At 42.7% G+C, this 12,500-nt stretch overlaps 2 protein-coding genes across 6 annotated transcripts in view; both read right to left on the reverse strand.

Annotated features, from left to right (window-relative positions):
* The window catches only part of dnm3a (dynamin 3a), a 21,551-nt gene extending 10,690 nt beyond the window's left edge, over positions 1 to 10,861 (reverse strand). The window contains exons 1-15 of one of the 5 annotated variants that reach the window (XM_023424189.2): positions 10,158 to 10,859; positions 7,714 to 7,787; positions 7,152 to 7,301; positions 6,838 to 7,041; positions 6,573 to 6,671; positions 4,010 to 4,170; positions 3,792 to 3,934; positions 3,560 to 3,695; positions 3,395 to 3,462; positions 3,171 to 3,309; positions 2,996 to 3,082; positions 2,836 to 2,906; positions 2,354 to 2,405; positions 1,478 to 1,504; positions 725 to 838 (exon numbers count right to left, since the gene is read on the reverse strand). In XM_023424189.2, the coding sequence (XP_023279957.1) occupies positions 725 to 838; positions 1,478 to 1,504; positions 2,354 to 2,405; positions 2,836 to 2,906; positions 2,996 to 3,082; positions 3,171 to 3,309; positions 3,395 to 3,462; positions 3,560 to 3,695; positions 3,792 to 3,934; positions 4,010 to 4,170; positions 6,573 to 6,671; positions 6,838 to 7,041; positions 7,152 to 7,301; positions 7,714 to 7,787; positions 10,158 to 10,318 (1,686 nt within the window). In that variant the 5' untranslated portion in view covers positions 10,319 to 10,859. Of the gene's footprint in view, positions 1 to 724; positions 839 to 1,477; positions 1,505 to 2,353; positions 2,406 to 2,835; positions 2,907 to 2,995; positions 3,083 to 3,170; positions 3,310 to 3,394; positions 3,463 to 3,559; positions 3,935 to 4,009; positions 4,171 to 6,572; positions 6,672 to 6,837; positions 7,042 to 7,151; positions 7,302 to 7,713; positions 7,788 to 10,157 lie in introns of all 5 variants that reach the window. The other 4 variants (XM_087178758.1, XM_087178756.1, XM_087178759.1 and 1 more) reach the window with 4 other exon arrangements.
* Positions 10,862 to 11,960: 1,099 nt separating this feature from the next.
* Positions 11,961 to 12,500, reverse strand: part of mettl13 (methyltransferase 13, eEF1A lysine and N-terminal methyltransferase) — a 4,643-nt gene continuing 4,103 nt past the window's right edge. Inside the window, exon 9 of the mRNA XM_023424245.2 lies at positions 11,961 to 12,472. Within this exon, the coding sequence (XP_023280013.1) occupies positions 12,180 to 12,472 (293 nt within the window). The 3' untranslated portion in view covers positions 11,961 to 12,179. The remainder of the gene's footprint in view (positions 12,473 to 12,500) is intronic.

Raw genomic sequence — 12,500 nt, forward strand, 5'->3', positions numbered from 1 at the left:
GGGGGTCGTCAGAGGAATGAATGGGGGAAATGGAGGGGCTCAGTTGCAGGTCCAGGTGGCAGGAGAGAAACGCAAAGAAAACAGAAACAGGGTCAAAGATTCTCTCTTAGTTACACGGTTCGTGGTGAGGTACGTCACAGAGCTTCAGTGAGTTAGGAACAATTACTGATTAGTACTGTTTCTACCCACCACTCCGTGTCTGTCGAACATTACACAACTGCGTGTCACCTACAGCAGCACTGTCCACAGTTTCATCCAGATGTGAAGGTTTACAGGTGTTTGTTTGTATCAGTAGACAGATGCTGCGACGCGCTCTCTCTCTCTGTCCCTCCCTCTCCTCATGACATCAGCTGTGACAGGATGAGACTGTTGTGGTGTGTCTGCCTGTCTACACTTGCTGTGCAGACCTTCTGCTCCTGTACAGCAGGCACAGACAGGCAGACAGATGGCAGCCCCACTGACATCAGAGCCAGGACACTTCATCCAACTCCAGTATCAACACATGAAAGATTTTCTACTCAATTATCTGTAAACTTCATTGTGAACATGTTGTTTCAAGCTCAAATATGAGTTAATAAAGATGTGACAACACGTGTGCTGCTGTGTTTTGATTTTCTGAATTAGGACATAAACTGTCATTAAACATTCTAACTCATCTGGGTGTAATCTGATTGTGTGAACGCATGAGAGAAGGAGGAGGAATCAGAATAAGGAGAAGACTCACCTCATCATCTTTGAACCACGACAGACTCTCTGCAGTGAGAATAAACCAGAACTCCTTGGCTCCGCCTTTCATGATGCCGATGTTGCTGATGGTCAGCCAGCCTTTACGAATGACCTGCACAACAGCGAAGGGTAAGGACTCAGATGGCAGGACTCACAGCAGCAGCATCAGCGGCACTGAGAGGACAGGTTTATGGTAAATTACATAGCAAGTAAAACTCCTATGAGAGTGAAAAGCAGGACACACAATGTGGAACCCTGCAGCTGAAATGAAGAGTAAAGAGACAGTTGACACTGGAGGAAAACGTTAGATGATTGTGAAATATATTTGATAGAGTACGCAGCCATGAGGCAATCACCGAAACTGACCAGCAGCGGACTTAACTGGTCAGAAAGATAAAGGCAAACACAGTAAGCATAGCAACACCAGTCAGATGTGTGGTGAATAAGAAACAGAAGAAGAAGCAACATCCTGCAGACTGAGGAAATATCCCACAGTAATGGAGCAGGGGAAGGTTAGTGGGCTGAGACCATCCTGCAAACGGTCACTGAGAGGAAGAGTTGGACACGTCAGCAGGGAATCAGTTACAGAGGATGAAAGAGAAGATTAATAAAGCTACAACAAGCCAGAGTGATTGTGAGTGATTGTGTGCTGCCATCAGTAGCACGCCAGCCCACAAGCCTTTACTCCTGCCCACACATGTCCAGCAGAGGCAGCAGTGAGTGACAAGGCTTAAAGTGATTGGTCTCCTACTATTAGACTGGAGGGAGAAGCCACACCCTGGAGGAAAACACATGAAGGAGTCAAATTAAACATGTGTATAACTAGAAAATTATGTTTTTGGGATGACGCTGACATTACTATCATAGAAACATGTGAAAAGTTATACACATACGTTTAATCCATTAAAGCTGTGATTAAAATGTACTGCTGTTCTACTAATGTGATCATCATGTATCAAGGTTACTGACTAAAAACAATTAAACTGGGATTGTGCTTCTAATTATCCCTGCCTTCAAATGTGTCACATAAATATTATGTCACACATAAATCAAATCTGATTGAGACTAAAAACCTGCTCCTTTCTGCTCCACACACATTCCTGTCAAAAGCCAAGATCAACTCTGGCTGCATGATCGGACCCAAAAGCCCCCTCAGGAAAAATATGAACGACACAAAATCTCCCACTTGTCTGCAGCTATGACTCTGATTAATATTGATTAACGCATCACATGTGAGACAGTGTCGTCATGTAACTCGAGGTCAATGAGAAAGCTTTAGCTCATATGCACTGAACAGAGCTGGCAGCACATCATGTTTTCATATATGACTTTCTAAGAGGAGCACACTGTCATTAACAGACAGACGTGGGTTTGTTTTGCTTAAAAGTGACAAAGCTTTACTTTTTGGTCTCAGGGTGAAGCTGCTAAAATTACTGGGCTCTTCAGTGGGAAGTTAAACCCTGTGGTGACACTTCTGCAGACCGAAGGTCACCGGGACACATCCTCTGAGGATGGACCAACTGATCAGCAGATGGACTGAATGTCTCTCAGTCAACATGGTTAAAGATACTGTAAGCTAAACCTCTGACATCAGTTATAATGAACACAGAGCTGGTGAAAGTCTCACCTGGTTTCCTGCCTTCCCTGTCTTATTGCTGTGGTTGTACGTCTGCTGGGCGCTGAAAGAGAGGAAGAGCACGTTTATTTACTCCATTACTTTGTTAATATCTTATAGTTCATTAATGTTAAAAACTAGAATCACCACTTCACGGTCGTATCCTTCCGCCACTCAAACTAGTTCCAGGTTACATCCCTGTTTATCCAGTCATATAAAATATTAACCATTTGTGTGAAAGTTAGTTACAATTACTGTGCTCTGTGTTTTTGGGAGGTCAGAGTGACCTTGACCTTTGAACTTTGAACACCACAGTCTAATCAATTCATCCCTGTGTCCTAGTGAATGTTTGTGCCAAATTTGAAGAAGTTCCATGAAGGAGTTACTGAGATATCGTGTCCATGAGAAGGGGACGGAAGGAAAACCTGAAAACAAAATGGCCTCCGGTTCTGACTGTCGCCGGGCGGAGGAATCAAAATGATGAGGTTACTCACTTAGTGAAGCCAATGAAGTCTTCGTGTTTGGTATTTATGTAGGCGAGCTGGATGCCAATGAGCAACAAGACCTGAACAGAGCAGACACACATTATTACAGTGAGAATCAGAACTTCATCACTCAGAAATCAGAGTTTAGTCAAACTGATTTGTGAATGACCTGATCTCTGCATTTATTCTCTTGTTCATGGATTTCAGTGGTTACAATTCTCTCTGTCTCGTCCCGCAGTTTGGGAAAGGAACTGAGCTAGAGAGAGAGAACAGACCTGGACACTGTTAGACACCTTGGGGTGTAAAGTACATTGCACCAACACATGATACACACACTTTTATACCTTGTTGATACACTCGTACACAGTGGTGATTAGTTCTTGACTGACCAGGTCAATAAATTTAAGACATGGCCCCTTTAACCGTGATATCTGTTTCTTCACTATGGCTTCAAAGGCCAGGTCAGGAGTGAACAGACCTGTCCTGTAAGAAGACAAAGACATGAAAGGTGAAACAAACAAACACTGAGTGATGTGACAGGATCTATGCTCAGAACGCCAGAGTCTACCTGACGCCGTGGATGTTTCTGATGGCGTAGTTTATCTCCTGCCGCATCTTCCTCTCATCAGACTCAATCTGAAGACAGACAGTGTGCTGTCAGTTATTAATGCACATACAGCATCACAGACACACACACACACACACACACACACACACACACACACACACACACCTTGACCAGTTCACAGGGGAATTGCTCGTGGAAGATTCGGTTGATCCGAGCACCTCCGGACAGATTCGCAGTGTCGACTTTGTCTCCTGAGCCCTCGATGAGTTTCTCAAAGTCGACGGCCAAGCGCTGAACTAACCTGGACGACAGAAACCGACAGAGCGGGAGAGAAACTGATGGATACTCATTTAAAAGAGAATAAACGGACATACACACGATTGAGCGAGTGACTGACTGTAGCAGGGTCTTGGTCCTGCGTGCAGGGTCTTCAGAACTATATTGTCTGTACTCCTCAGCCTCTTTGTTCAAAGCCAGGAACTGGCTCTGCAGATGACAACTGAAGGCTGGCAGAGTCTCTCGGATGTGGTTTGTCAGTTGCTGCAAACAAACACTATCAGTAGGAATACATATACACAACGTGTTTACTTTTCTGGAGGTGTGTGCATCTTTAACCTGGTTGAGTGTTCTTTGTAGGTAGGGGGTGCCCATGTTTTCAGCCATGTGTTTATAGGCCGGATGGGACAGGAAGAACTTCTTCTCTGCAAGAAGAGCAGCTTTAATGTCTTTCTTCCCATCAATGTCCTTCTGACTGCGATTCACTACCCCGATGTAACCTGGGGGGGGGGGGGGGGGGGGGGTGAAGAGCATGTGATCCATGTGAGGAAGACAGTGTGCAACAAGAAAAAAGGAACAATCAAAGATTCTTTTGTGAGGCAGATTCAACTTGCATTGTGACATGTCCTTGGGAACTCTTCCCAGAACACCATTTGTTCCATTACGACTGCAGCATACAAGCAGGAAGTGGGTGTGTTTGTACAACAGCAGAGCACATGGTATAAAGCTGGCCAAATCCCCTATTTACTATAGTAATAGATGTAATAGTAGCAGGCTCCATATCTAATGCTTCAGCTCTATGCTGTTACAGGGCAGTTCTTTCAGTGGCTTCCATGGCTAATGCATTAATACTGTAAGAGAAGCATGAAGGAGCCAGCACCTGGTGCTGCTTTAGTCTGTACTGCACTGCTCCGGGAGCTGCCGCCTCTGTCTCCCTCCACACAACACTCACAACTCATTTCATTTACATCGCACCTTTCATACACACATGCAGCCCAACGTGCTTCACGGAGCACATTAAAACTAGAGTCACCTCCTCGTGGTCGTATCCCTCCGCCACTCAGACTAGTTTCAGATTACATCCCTGTTTATCCACTCATATAAAATATTAACCATTTTTGCAAAATTACCGAGGTCACACTGATCTTGACCTTTGACCTTTAGCCACCAAACTCTAACCAGTTTATCCTTGAGTCCAAGTGAATGTTTGTGCCAAATTTGAAGAAGTTCCTTCAAGGTGTTACTGAGATATTACGTCCATGAGAAAGAGACGGACGGACTGACAACCTGACAACAAAATGGCTGCCGCTCTGACTGTTCCCTGGCGGGGGAATAATAATACACACACACACGCACAAAAAAGATGTGCGGATTAAAAATGTACTACAACTGTAAAATGATGAATAAAAGTCAATGATATAAAACAAACACGGGGGAAAGACGTGATAAAAACGAATAATTAGAAGTTGAAAACTGAAGCAAAAGCCAGAACATTAATCTGAATTAATATTACTCCAAATTAAAGACAGATTTTTAATTTCTTTTTGAAAAGGCCAAGACAGCTCGCTGTTCTAACGTCCAGAGACAGTGTGTTCCAGAGTTTAGGAGCTATGGAAATACAAGGAACATTTAAAAGAAAGGAGTGGAGGACCATAGTGATGTGGGTGAATATCTGTTGTGGGGAGGAGCGAGGCCATTTACAGTTTAGTTTAAAGACTTTTAAAATCAATTGTAAAAGGTAGAAGTGCAGTTTCTTAAACCTTACACACTGTTCTGGTCACCTTTGACCCGTTCTGACGTTTAACAGCAATAAAAATATCTGAAACGTCTTTTAGCCTGAAGTTTGACTTTTCCTAAAGTGACCCAAAATACACCAAAATGTTTCAAATATTTTAAAATATTATACTTTTGTACAGGTGCTGTGAATGTCTGAGCCGTATCTATGGAAGTGGACTGTAGATCCACAGATATTAGATCTGTGGGTCAGATGAAGGAACATGGAGGTTTTAGGGGATCTTGAAACTGTGAAACTGTACATGCCCTGTCTGTGTGTATTTGTTATGGGACAGTGGTGACAGAGTTCAAGGGGGACCTCGACACCGTCACCACAACTGTCTGTGTTCCCGCCACATCTGCCCAGGTTCCCCCAGAGACAGGCACCTGCTGGTCTCTGAAGGGTCATGGGGGGATCTGGAAACAGTGACAGAGTCAAACAGCATAGGAGTGATCATATATGGTGCACATAAGGAACAGGGGTCACACAGAGGTCAGAGGGAGGGGGGGGGTTAATCCTCCATGTATTAATGTCAGAGAGGCTGTTCATACTTTCTACATAGATCTGTAGTTCAAGATTCACAACAGACTCTTATTATGAGGGAGCTCTTACTGTGATGTGGAGGCAGAAACATGAACAGTATGTGAGGGGTAAGCAGAGGTAATGTGGTTGACCTTCTTTACTTTAGCTAAGGCTCTGGCCGCAGCATTTTGAACAGGGTTTAGTTTTCTTATAGACTTTTCAGCTAATTTAGAAAAGGGAGTAATAGTAATAGTCTAAACTGTCAGTGATAAAAGCATGAACGAGCATCTCAGCATCATTCTGAGTAAAAACTGGTCTGATGAAAAAGATAATGATCTTGTTAAAATAAGAATTAAAATTAAAATCTGATTCTATAATCACCCCCAAATGTGTGATTTGTGTTTTAATTTGTCTCAGCCATGTTGGTGCTTGGCCGAGACTGAGACTCTGACTGGTGATAACAGACACAATCATGATCCCGTCCAAAGAGCCTCCTGTGTGACTGGACTGCAGCCAGATGGCTCAACGCCATGGGAACACACACATGCACACACATATACACACATGCACACACATATACACACATGCACACAAACAGCAGCACACCTCTGCGCAGAGGGAGCAACCTGTTCTCCAGTATTTCCCGGGCATCTGTTCCTTCATCCATCAGGTCCAGCTTAGTGATTACACCTATTGTCCGCTGACCTAAAGGGGACATGAGAGAGAGAGGACATGTCTTAGTCTCTGAATGAGATTTCAAACCTGTGGGAGCATGAACAATATATAACAACCCTGCCAACATCTACACACAAACATCTGAATGTAATGCTGTGAAAACACACACACACACACACACACACACACGTACTACCCTGTGGGTCGACATCTTTGGCTAGTTTGAGAGCATCAGAGTTGGCCAGGTCAGTGTTGGCTGGTGTGACAGCCAGGACGAGACAGTTGTCCTTACAGATGAACTGCATGATCATGTCTCGTATCTGGTACTCTATATCTGCCGGCTGGTCTCCTACAGGCACCTTGGTGATGCCGGGAAGGTCCACGAGCGTCAGGTTCAGCACTGTAAACACAAGAGTACAGATCAACATACAGGTCATAGACATGTCAGAGAAACAGACAATATATGTGAATGGATATGTGGAACATCCACACACACACACACTGTGTTACCATGTGGTGAATGAATCCGTAGGTTGATGGGGACAGGACAGATTCCCTTATTAGATCCTGTGAGTCTGCGCGTCTCTTCCTCTATCTCCTTGCGGATTTCATCAAAGTCTGTGAACTTCTTTCTCTGACAATGGAGAAACTCACCGTACTCTGGAAAGACACACAACAAGTAGAAGAAAAGCCCCTGTTAAATCAGAGTGGATTCATTCTCTGATCATTATTCCAGGGGGGTCTTTTGAATATCAGCGTGAACAATGCATAAAAATGTTAGCTGCTTTTTTTTACGTTTTTGTGGCTCAGGCCATAAGAACCCAATAAAACACATTAGGACACACAATGTTGTTTGTTTAATTGTAATTTTACTCTTCTAGCAAGTTTCCAGAAGATCATGCTGTACATCCTGCTGCTGAGGTCAGAGGGCCACAAACGCAGAACACAATATTACTGTTGGGAACATTAGATGACAATACTGTCTCAATATCATACTGCCATCTGGTGGCAGCTTTAAATAACAGAATGACAGGACATCCACTAAAAGAGTGAATATGAGTGTTTTACCCACCTGAGTCAGCGTGGAGCAGCTGGAGGATCAAAGGTCTGCGAGTGACAATTCCTGAGCCACGAGGGAGGAAGTCTCTGTTGGAGAAGAAAGACTGAACTGACCAAGGAGACACACACACACACACACACACACACACACACACACACACACACACACACACACACACACACACACAGCAAACTGCCACTGCTATGTGATACTGATGTGTACTAGAGTCTTAACTTCCACCATTTGAATGACTTTATATTACATGCACAGATAAGACCATTTCACTACAGCAGTATTATTTTCTACTGGCATAACAAAGTCTGTGTTAGTTTTACTTTAAATGACAAAACATCAGCAACTACAAAAGGTTGAGAAACGTTCTGCCATATGATCAGCCCTGTCAGATTTATATAAAGACTACAAGTTAAATGTAATGTTCACCATAAATTAACAGAATGCAGTTTGTCAAAATGTAATCCTCCTCTTTCCTATTAAAATCAGATTCAGGAAGTTTGTTTTACTACATCCTGTCCCGGATCAAACAGCTGGCACAGCCCTCCACAAAACGGGTGTCATAACACAGTCATGGCTGAAACAAAGAAGTGAGGTACGTGATAAAATATCAATACACACTCAGGAAAGCGAGCATTAACGGCCAACTGCAGTTCCTGGAAATGCTTCACGTTAAGGCCCGGATGGTTCTGGACAATACAGATGTCTCCTCCTGATCACAGAGCTTCGCTGTCTCCTCTATCTATAGGAAACTACTGATTAACTCACATGCATTCCTTTCTGACAAGATGGAAATAACTTTCTCCTCATGAACTGTCCAAACTCTCTCACTTGCATTTTTAATTTTACCCAAACAACCCAGTTATTCATGAGCGGGCTGCATTATTTTTAGGAGCGTGAAATCCGTTAAAGGTCAGAATAAGGTGTGACTCAACAAAGCTCTGTTTTCATTTCCTTTCATTACTTTTCAAAAGCCATGTTAACCTCAAGCCCTTTACAGACAGAGGCTGTGTGTGAGATAAGCTGTGGTCCTGGCTGCTGTCTCACACACACCTCTGGCATCCACCACTTGACACCAACAAATATAGCCATATCATTGGTGCAGAGACCATGATATATCATGCAGGAACACACACTGATTTCAACGATGCGTTACAGTTAAAGCCTAAAGTCCTCATTTCAATTCAATGGGATTTGTGTGTATTAGGGAATGTCCCAGCCCCCATGGCTCTGCTGTGAGCATTACAAACAAAAAGCAGTAACTTACAAATTCAAAGTCTGAACCTAGGGACACAAACATTCACATTTTCACTGATTAATTCAAACATTTTAATGTATTTTATTAGAATTAGCGAAGACTATTCGAAAGATATAACGGACTTTTGGTAGTACTTTCAAACAGTACTGTTATATCAGGTCATCCAATCTTTATAAAGGATTTATCAGTTGTAACCACAGACTATATATAAAGGCATGTGCAGGCTAATGCTGTAATTACTGGAAGTATTAGAAAGAAAGAATTACCAAGAGCTTTATTGATGATTAATGAATCATTTACTAATGCTTTATTATCAGTTATAAGCCATTAATCAGAACAAACATTGGGTTGCCAGGTTGTGAAAAGTACTTTATATATATACTTTTATAATACTGTTATAAATATTAATAAAACCTGGTGGGTTTCTTGCTTTCTAATAGCTATCAAATCTGGTTATACAAGTTGTTTGTTGTTAATGGATTTTGGTTCAGGATATATGATATATGTGATATATAAAGCATCAGCATTATTAATAATATTAATAATTATTTATTTAGTTAGATCCACATTAGTCACTGTGGTATAATAATGGCTCCTCAAGAGGTACATCAATACACATCCATATCATTCATACTCACAATGAGACTCACAATACACAACACAACCCCTATGACGCACATCCACCAACACTAAACTAATACATACTACAGCCCTAAATAAAAGAAAACTTTCCACAATTCAATCCAATAAGTCACAAAGATTTAAAAAAAAAAATTTAAGAAAATTTAAGAAAAGATTTAAGAAAATTAAAAATAAATAAGTAGGATGAAATGGCTCCTGTATTCATTTCCATTTAAGAGAACTTAACATTGTTATAAACAAGAAAGTCATAATGTTTTCTACCTTTCCTTGTGTTTTCACCATGTTCTGATGTCAAATTTAAAATGTGGTGATGAATATATATATATATATATATACCTGTTCTCTGTATTAAACTAATGACAGCCAAGAATAAAAAGTTACTCTAAATTATTTAATAAAGTTAATAAAGCCATAACTAATCATTTAGTATGCTTTATTAGAAAGTAGTACCTGTTTTTACTACCTACACCTTACCCACCTGTAGTGAGCAGTTACGGGGACTGTGTAGATACACGTCATTCAGAGCTCGTGGTGTGAGACTTACCTGCCCACAAAGTTCTCCAGGACGGAGCTCTTTCCCGCGCTCTGGCCGCCCACCACCACGATCTGCGGCAGGTGGAGGCTGCTGCTCTGCCCCACCCTGCCCATGACGTCTTGAAGGCGGTTGACCAGCGGGATCAGATCCTCCATCCCGTGGTTGCCCATCGCAACGGCGCGGCAGTTACCTGTCCGGCCCCTTTAAACCCAGTTGTGCTCCGGTTCTAGACTACACCCGTCCACCGAGCAGCTAACATACTTAACGGTTACTTACATTCACGGTATTTTCATTAGTGAAACGTAGAAAAATCTAGGAAATAAAACTGGATTCTCAGTAGCGACTCGTGAAGGTCCACAACCTCCGGCAGCCGTTAGTCCCGTTACCGTTAGAGCTGCTGGTACCGGACGCTAGACTCCGAGTTAGTCCTCACGGTCCGAGAGTCCCCGAAAACAGCTCGCTGTGGACACGTGTGGTTATTTAAAACTCCAAAACGTCGCGGTGTGTCGTTTCCCTCAAACTCTGGACACATTAGAGGAGCTAGCTTAAACCGAGTTCGGTCCGTTTTCACGGAGGAAAAACCTTCTACTTTTGACAGCTAACGGAATCCACTCTGAGGCGCATGCGCAGTGGTCAGCAACTTTAGCTCGGTGAAACCCCCCTTCACGCAGAAGACAGACAAACTTCTTAAACCACTTAATGAAAGTTACCCAGATTCACCAGACACCGGGGAGCGCTCACTCCTCCCGGCTCCACGTCCAGAGGGGCGGGGCTCCGTGCAGCCCCATAAACCCCGCCACTGGAACCAGGGTGGACATTCATCTACTGTAAATAACACGGCTGCATTCCCTGGCAATGAGGGAGTAACTGAGCTCCATGTAGTAACTACAGTGGAAACTAAAGTGGGACACAAACTAAGGCCTACTTTTAACCACGAATTAATAATAATAATGATAATAATGATGATAATAATAATAATGATAATAATGATGATAATAATAATAATAACAATGACAATAATAATGATAATAATAACAATAATAACGATAATAATAATGATAATAATAATAGTATTAATAATAATAGCAAATGCTCAATAACTAATGGCACTGGGAATTCATTTTTTGTAGAGGCACCCCATTAAGATGTAAAGATAAAATCCTTGTGATAGAATGTTTTACATCATATTGCTTCTCTTCAGTCTGCTTGTGATGACTTCCAACTGTCTCCTCCTTAATCACAAATGAGTCTTAAATGCAGACAAAGGTCCATCCACCAGAGACTCTGACCATCCTGTCATTAAAACTTTAAATGGCTCACATCACCCTCACTGATTCATGCAAATACTGAGGGATCTGGCTCGACAACAGACTTTTGTCATATAAGGTTCATATTCAACACTTGACTCAGAAAATAAAAATCAAACTTGGCTTCTTGTACAGAATTAAAGAGCGTCTGTCTTCCTCCAGCCGTACAACTACTGTGCAGTCCACCTTCATGTCTGTCCTCCACTGTGGAGATATTCTGCTCCGGTGTATCATAGTTTATTACGCTTTATCACACATGACAGATACCGGACTCATCACTGTTCTCTGCGTGGCACCTCACTACAGTCAGGAGGAAACAGACTTCTCATGTTATTCATATGAATATTCATTCATATCCCTCACATCTCTTCTCTCATTGAAATCCAGTGTCCACAGATCAGTAACTACCCAACCCTCAGGTTCACACTCGTACTGGCACAACTGGTTTCAGGTACTTTGCACCATGTAAATGAAATGAACTGGAAACTGCCCTCAGGCTAGACTCTGACTTTTCCCTTGGAGATTTTAAAGCTTTATTATTTGATGTATCTTATGATCACTGTAAATGTTCATTAATGTTCAGTTCCTTGTGTTGTTTAGTTGTGCGTTGTCTTCGTTGTTCATTGTCTCTGCTTCCTGTTCTCAGGTCTCTCAGAGAAAAGAGATTTTTAATCTCAATGAGACTGATTAAATAAAATCAGTCTCATTAAACCCCCTTCACACGTCACTCTACTCTCAGGTCTTTTAACAGCTCTACAATGTCTATATGTGGCCTGCGGCTGGTTCCGGTCCGGTCAGAGCCCAGTGCGCTCTGCAGACTCTTGGCTGCTTGCTTCAGGGATGTCAGGATGCGGGCGCCATCCGGCGTCTCCTTTTCTCCACGAGAGCACAGAAGGACTTCGTTGACCTCCCCTTCAATCTTTCGAGAGAGGATGGCGGGGAACACGGCGCTCACACGCTGCAGCACGCTTTCCCTCAAGACCGAGTCACGACACACGAGGTTCAGGATGAATACACCTGGTTGAGATGGGGGAGGGGCAAAAAG

The sequence above is a fragment of the Seriola lalandi genome, unplaced genomic scaffold, assembly GCF_002814215.2.
Source record: "Seriola lalandi dorsalis isolate HSWRI2012SDOR001 ecotype SW California unplaced genomic scaffold, Sedor1 jcf7180002054722, whole genome shotgun sequence".
In the NCBI taxonomy this organism is placed as follows: domain Eukaryota; kingdom Metazoa; phylum Chordata; class Actinopteri; order Carangiformes; family Carangidae; genus Seriola; species Seriola lalandi.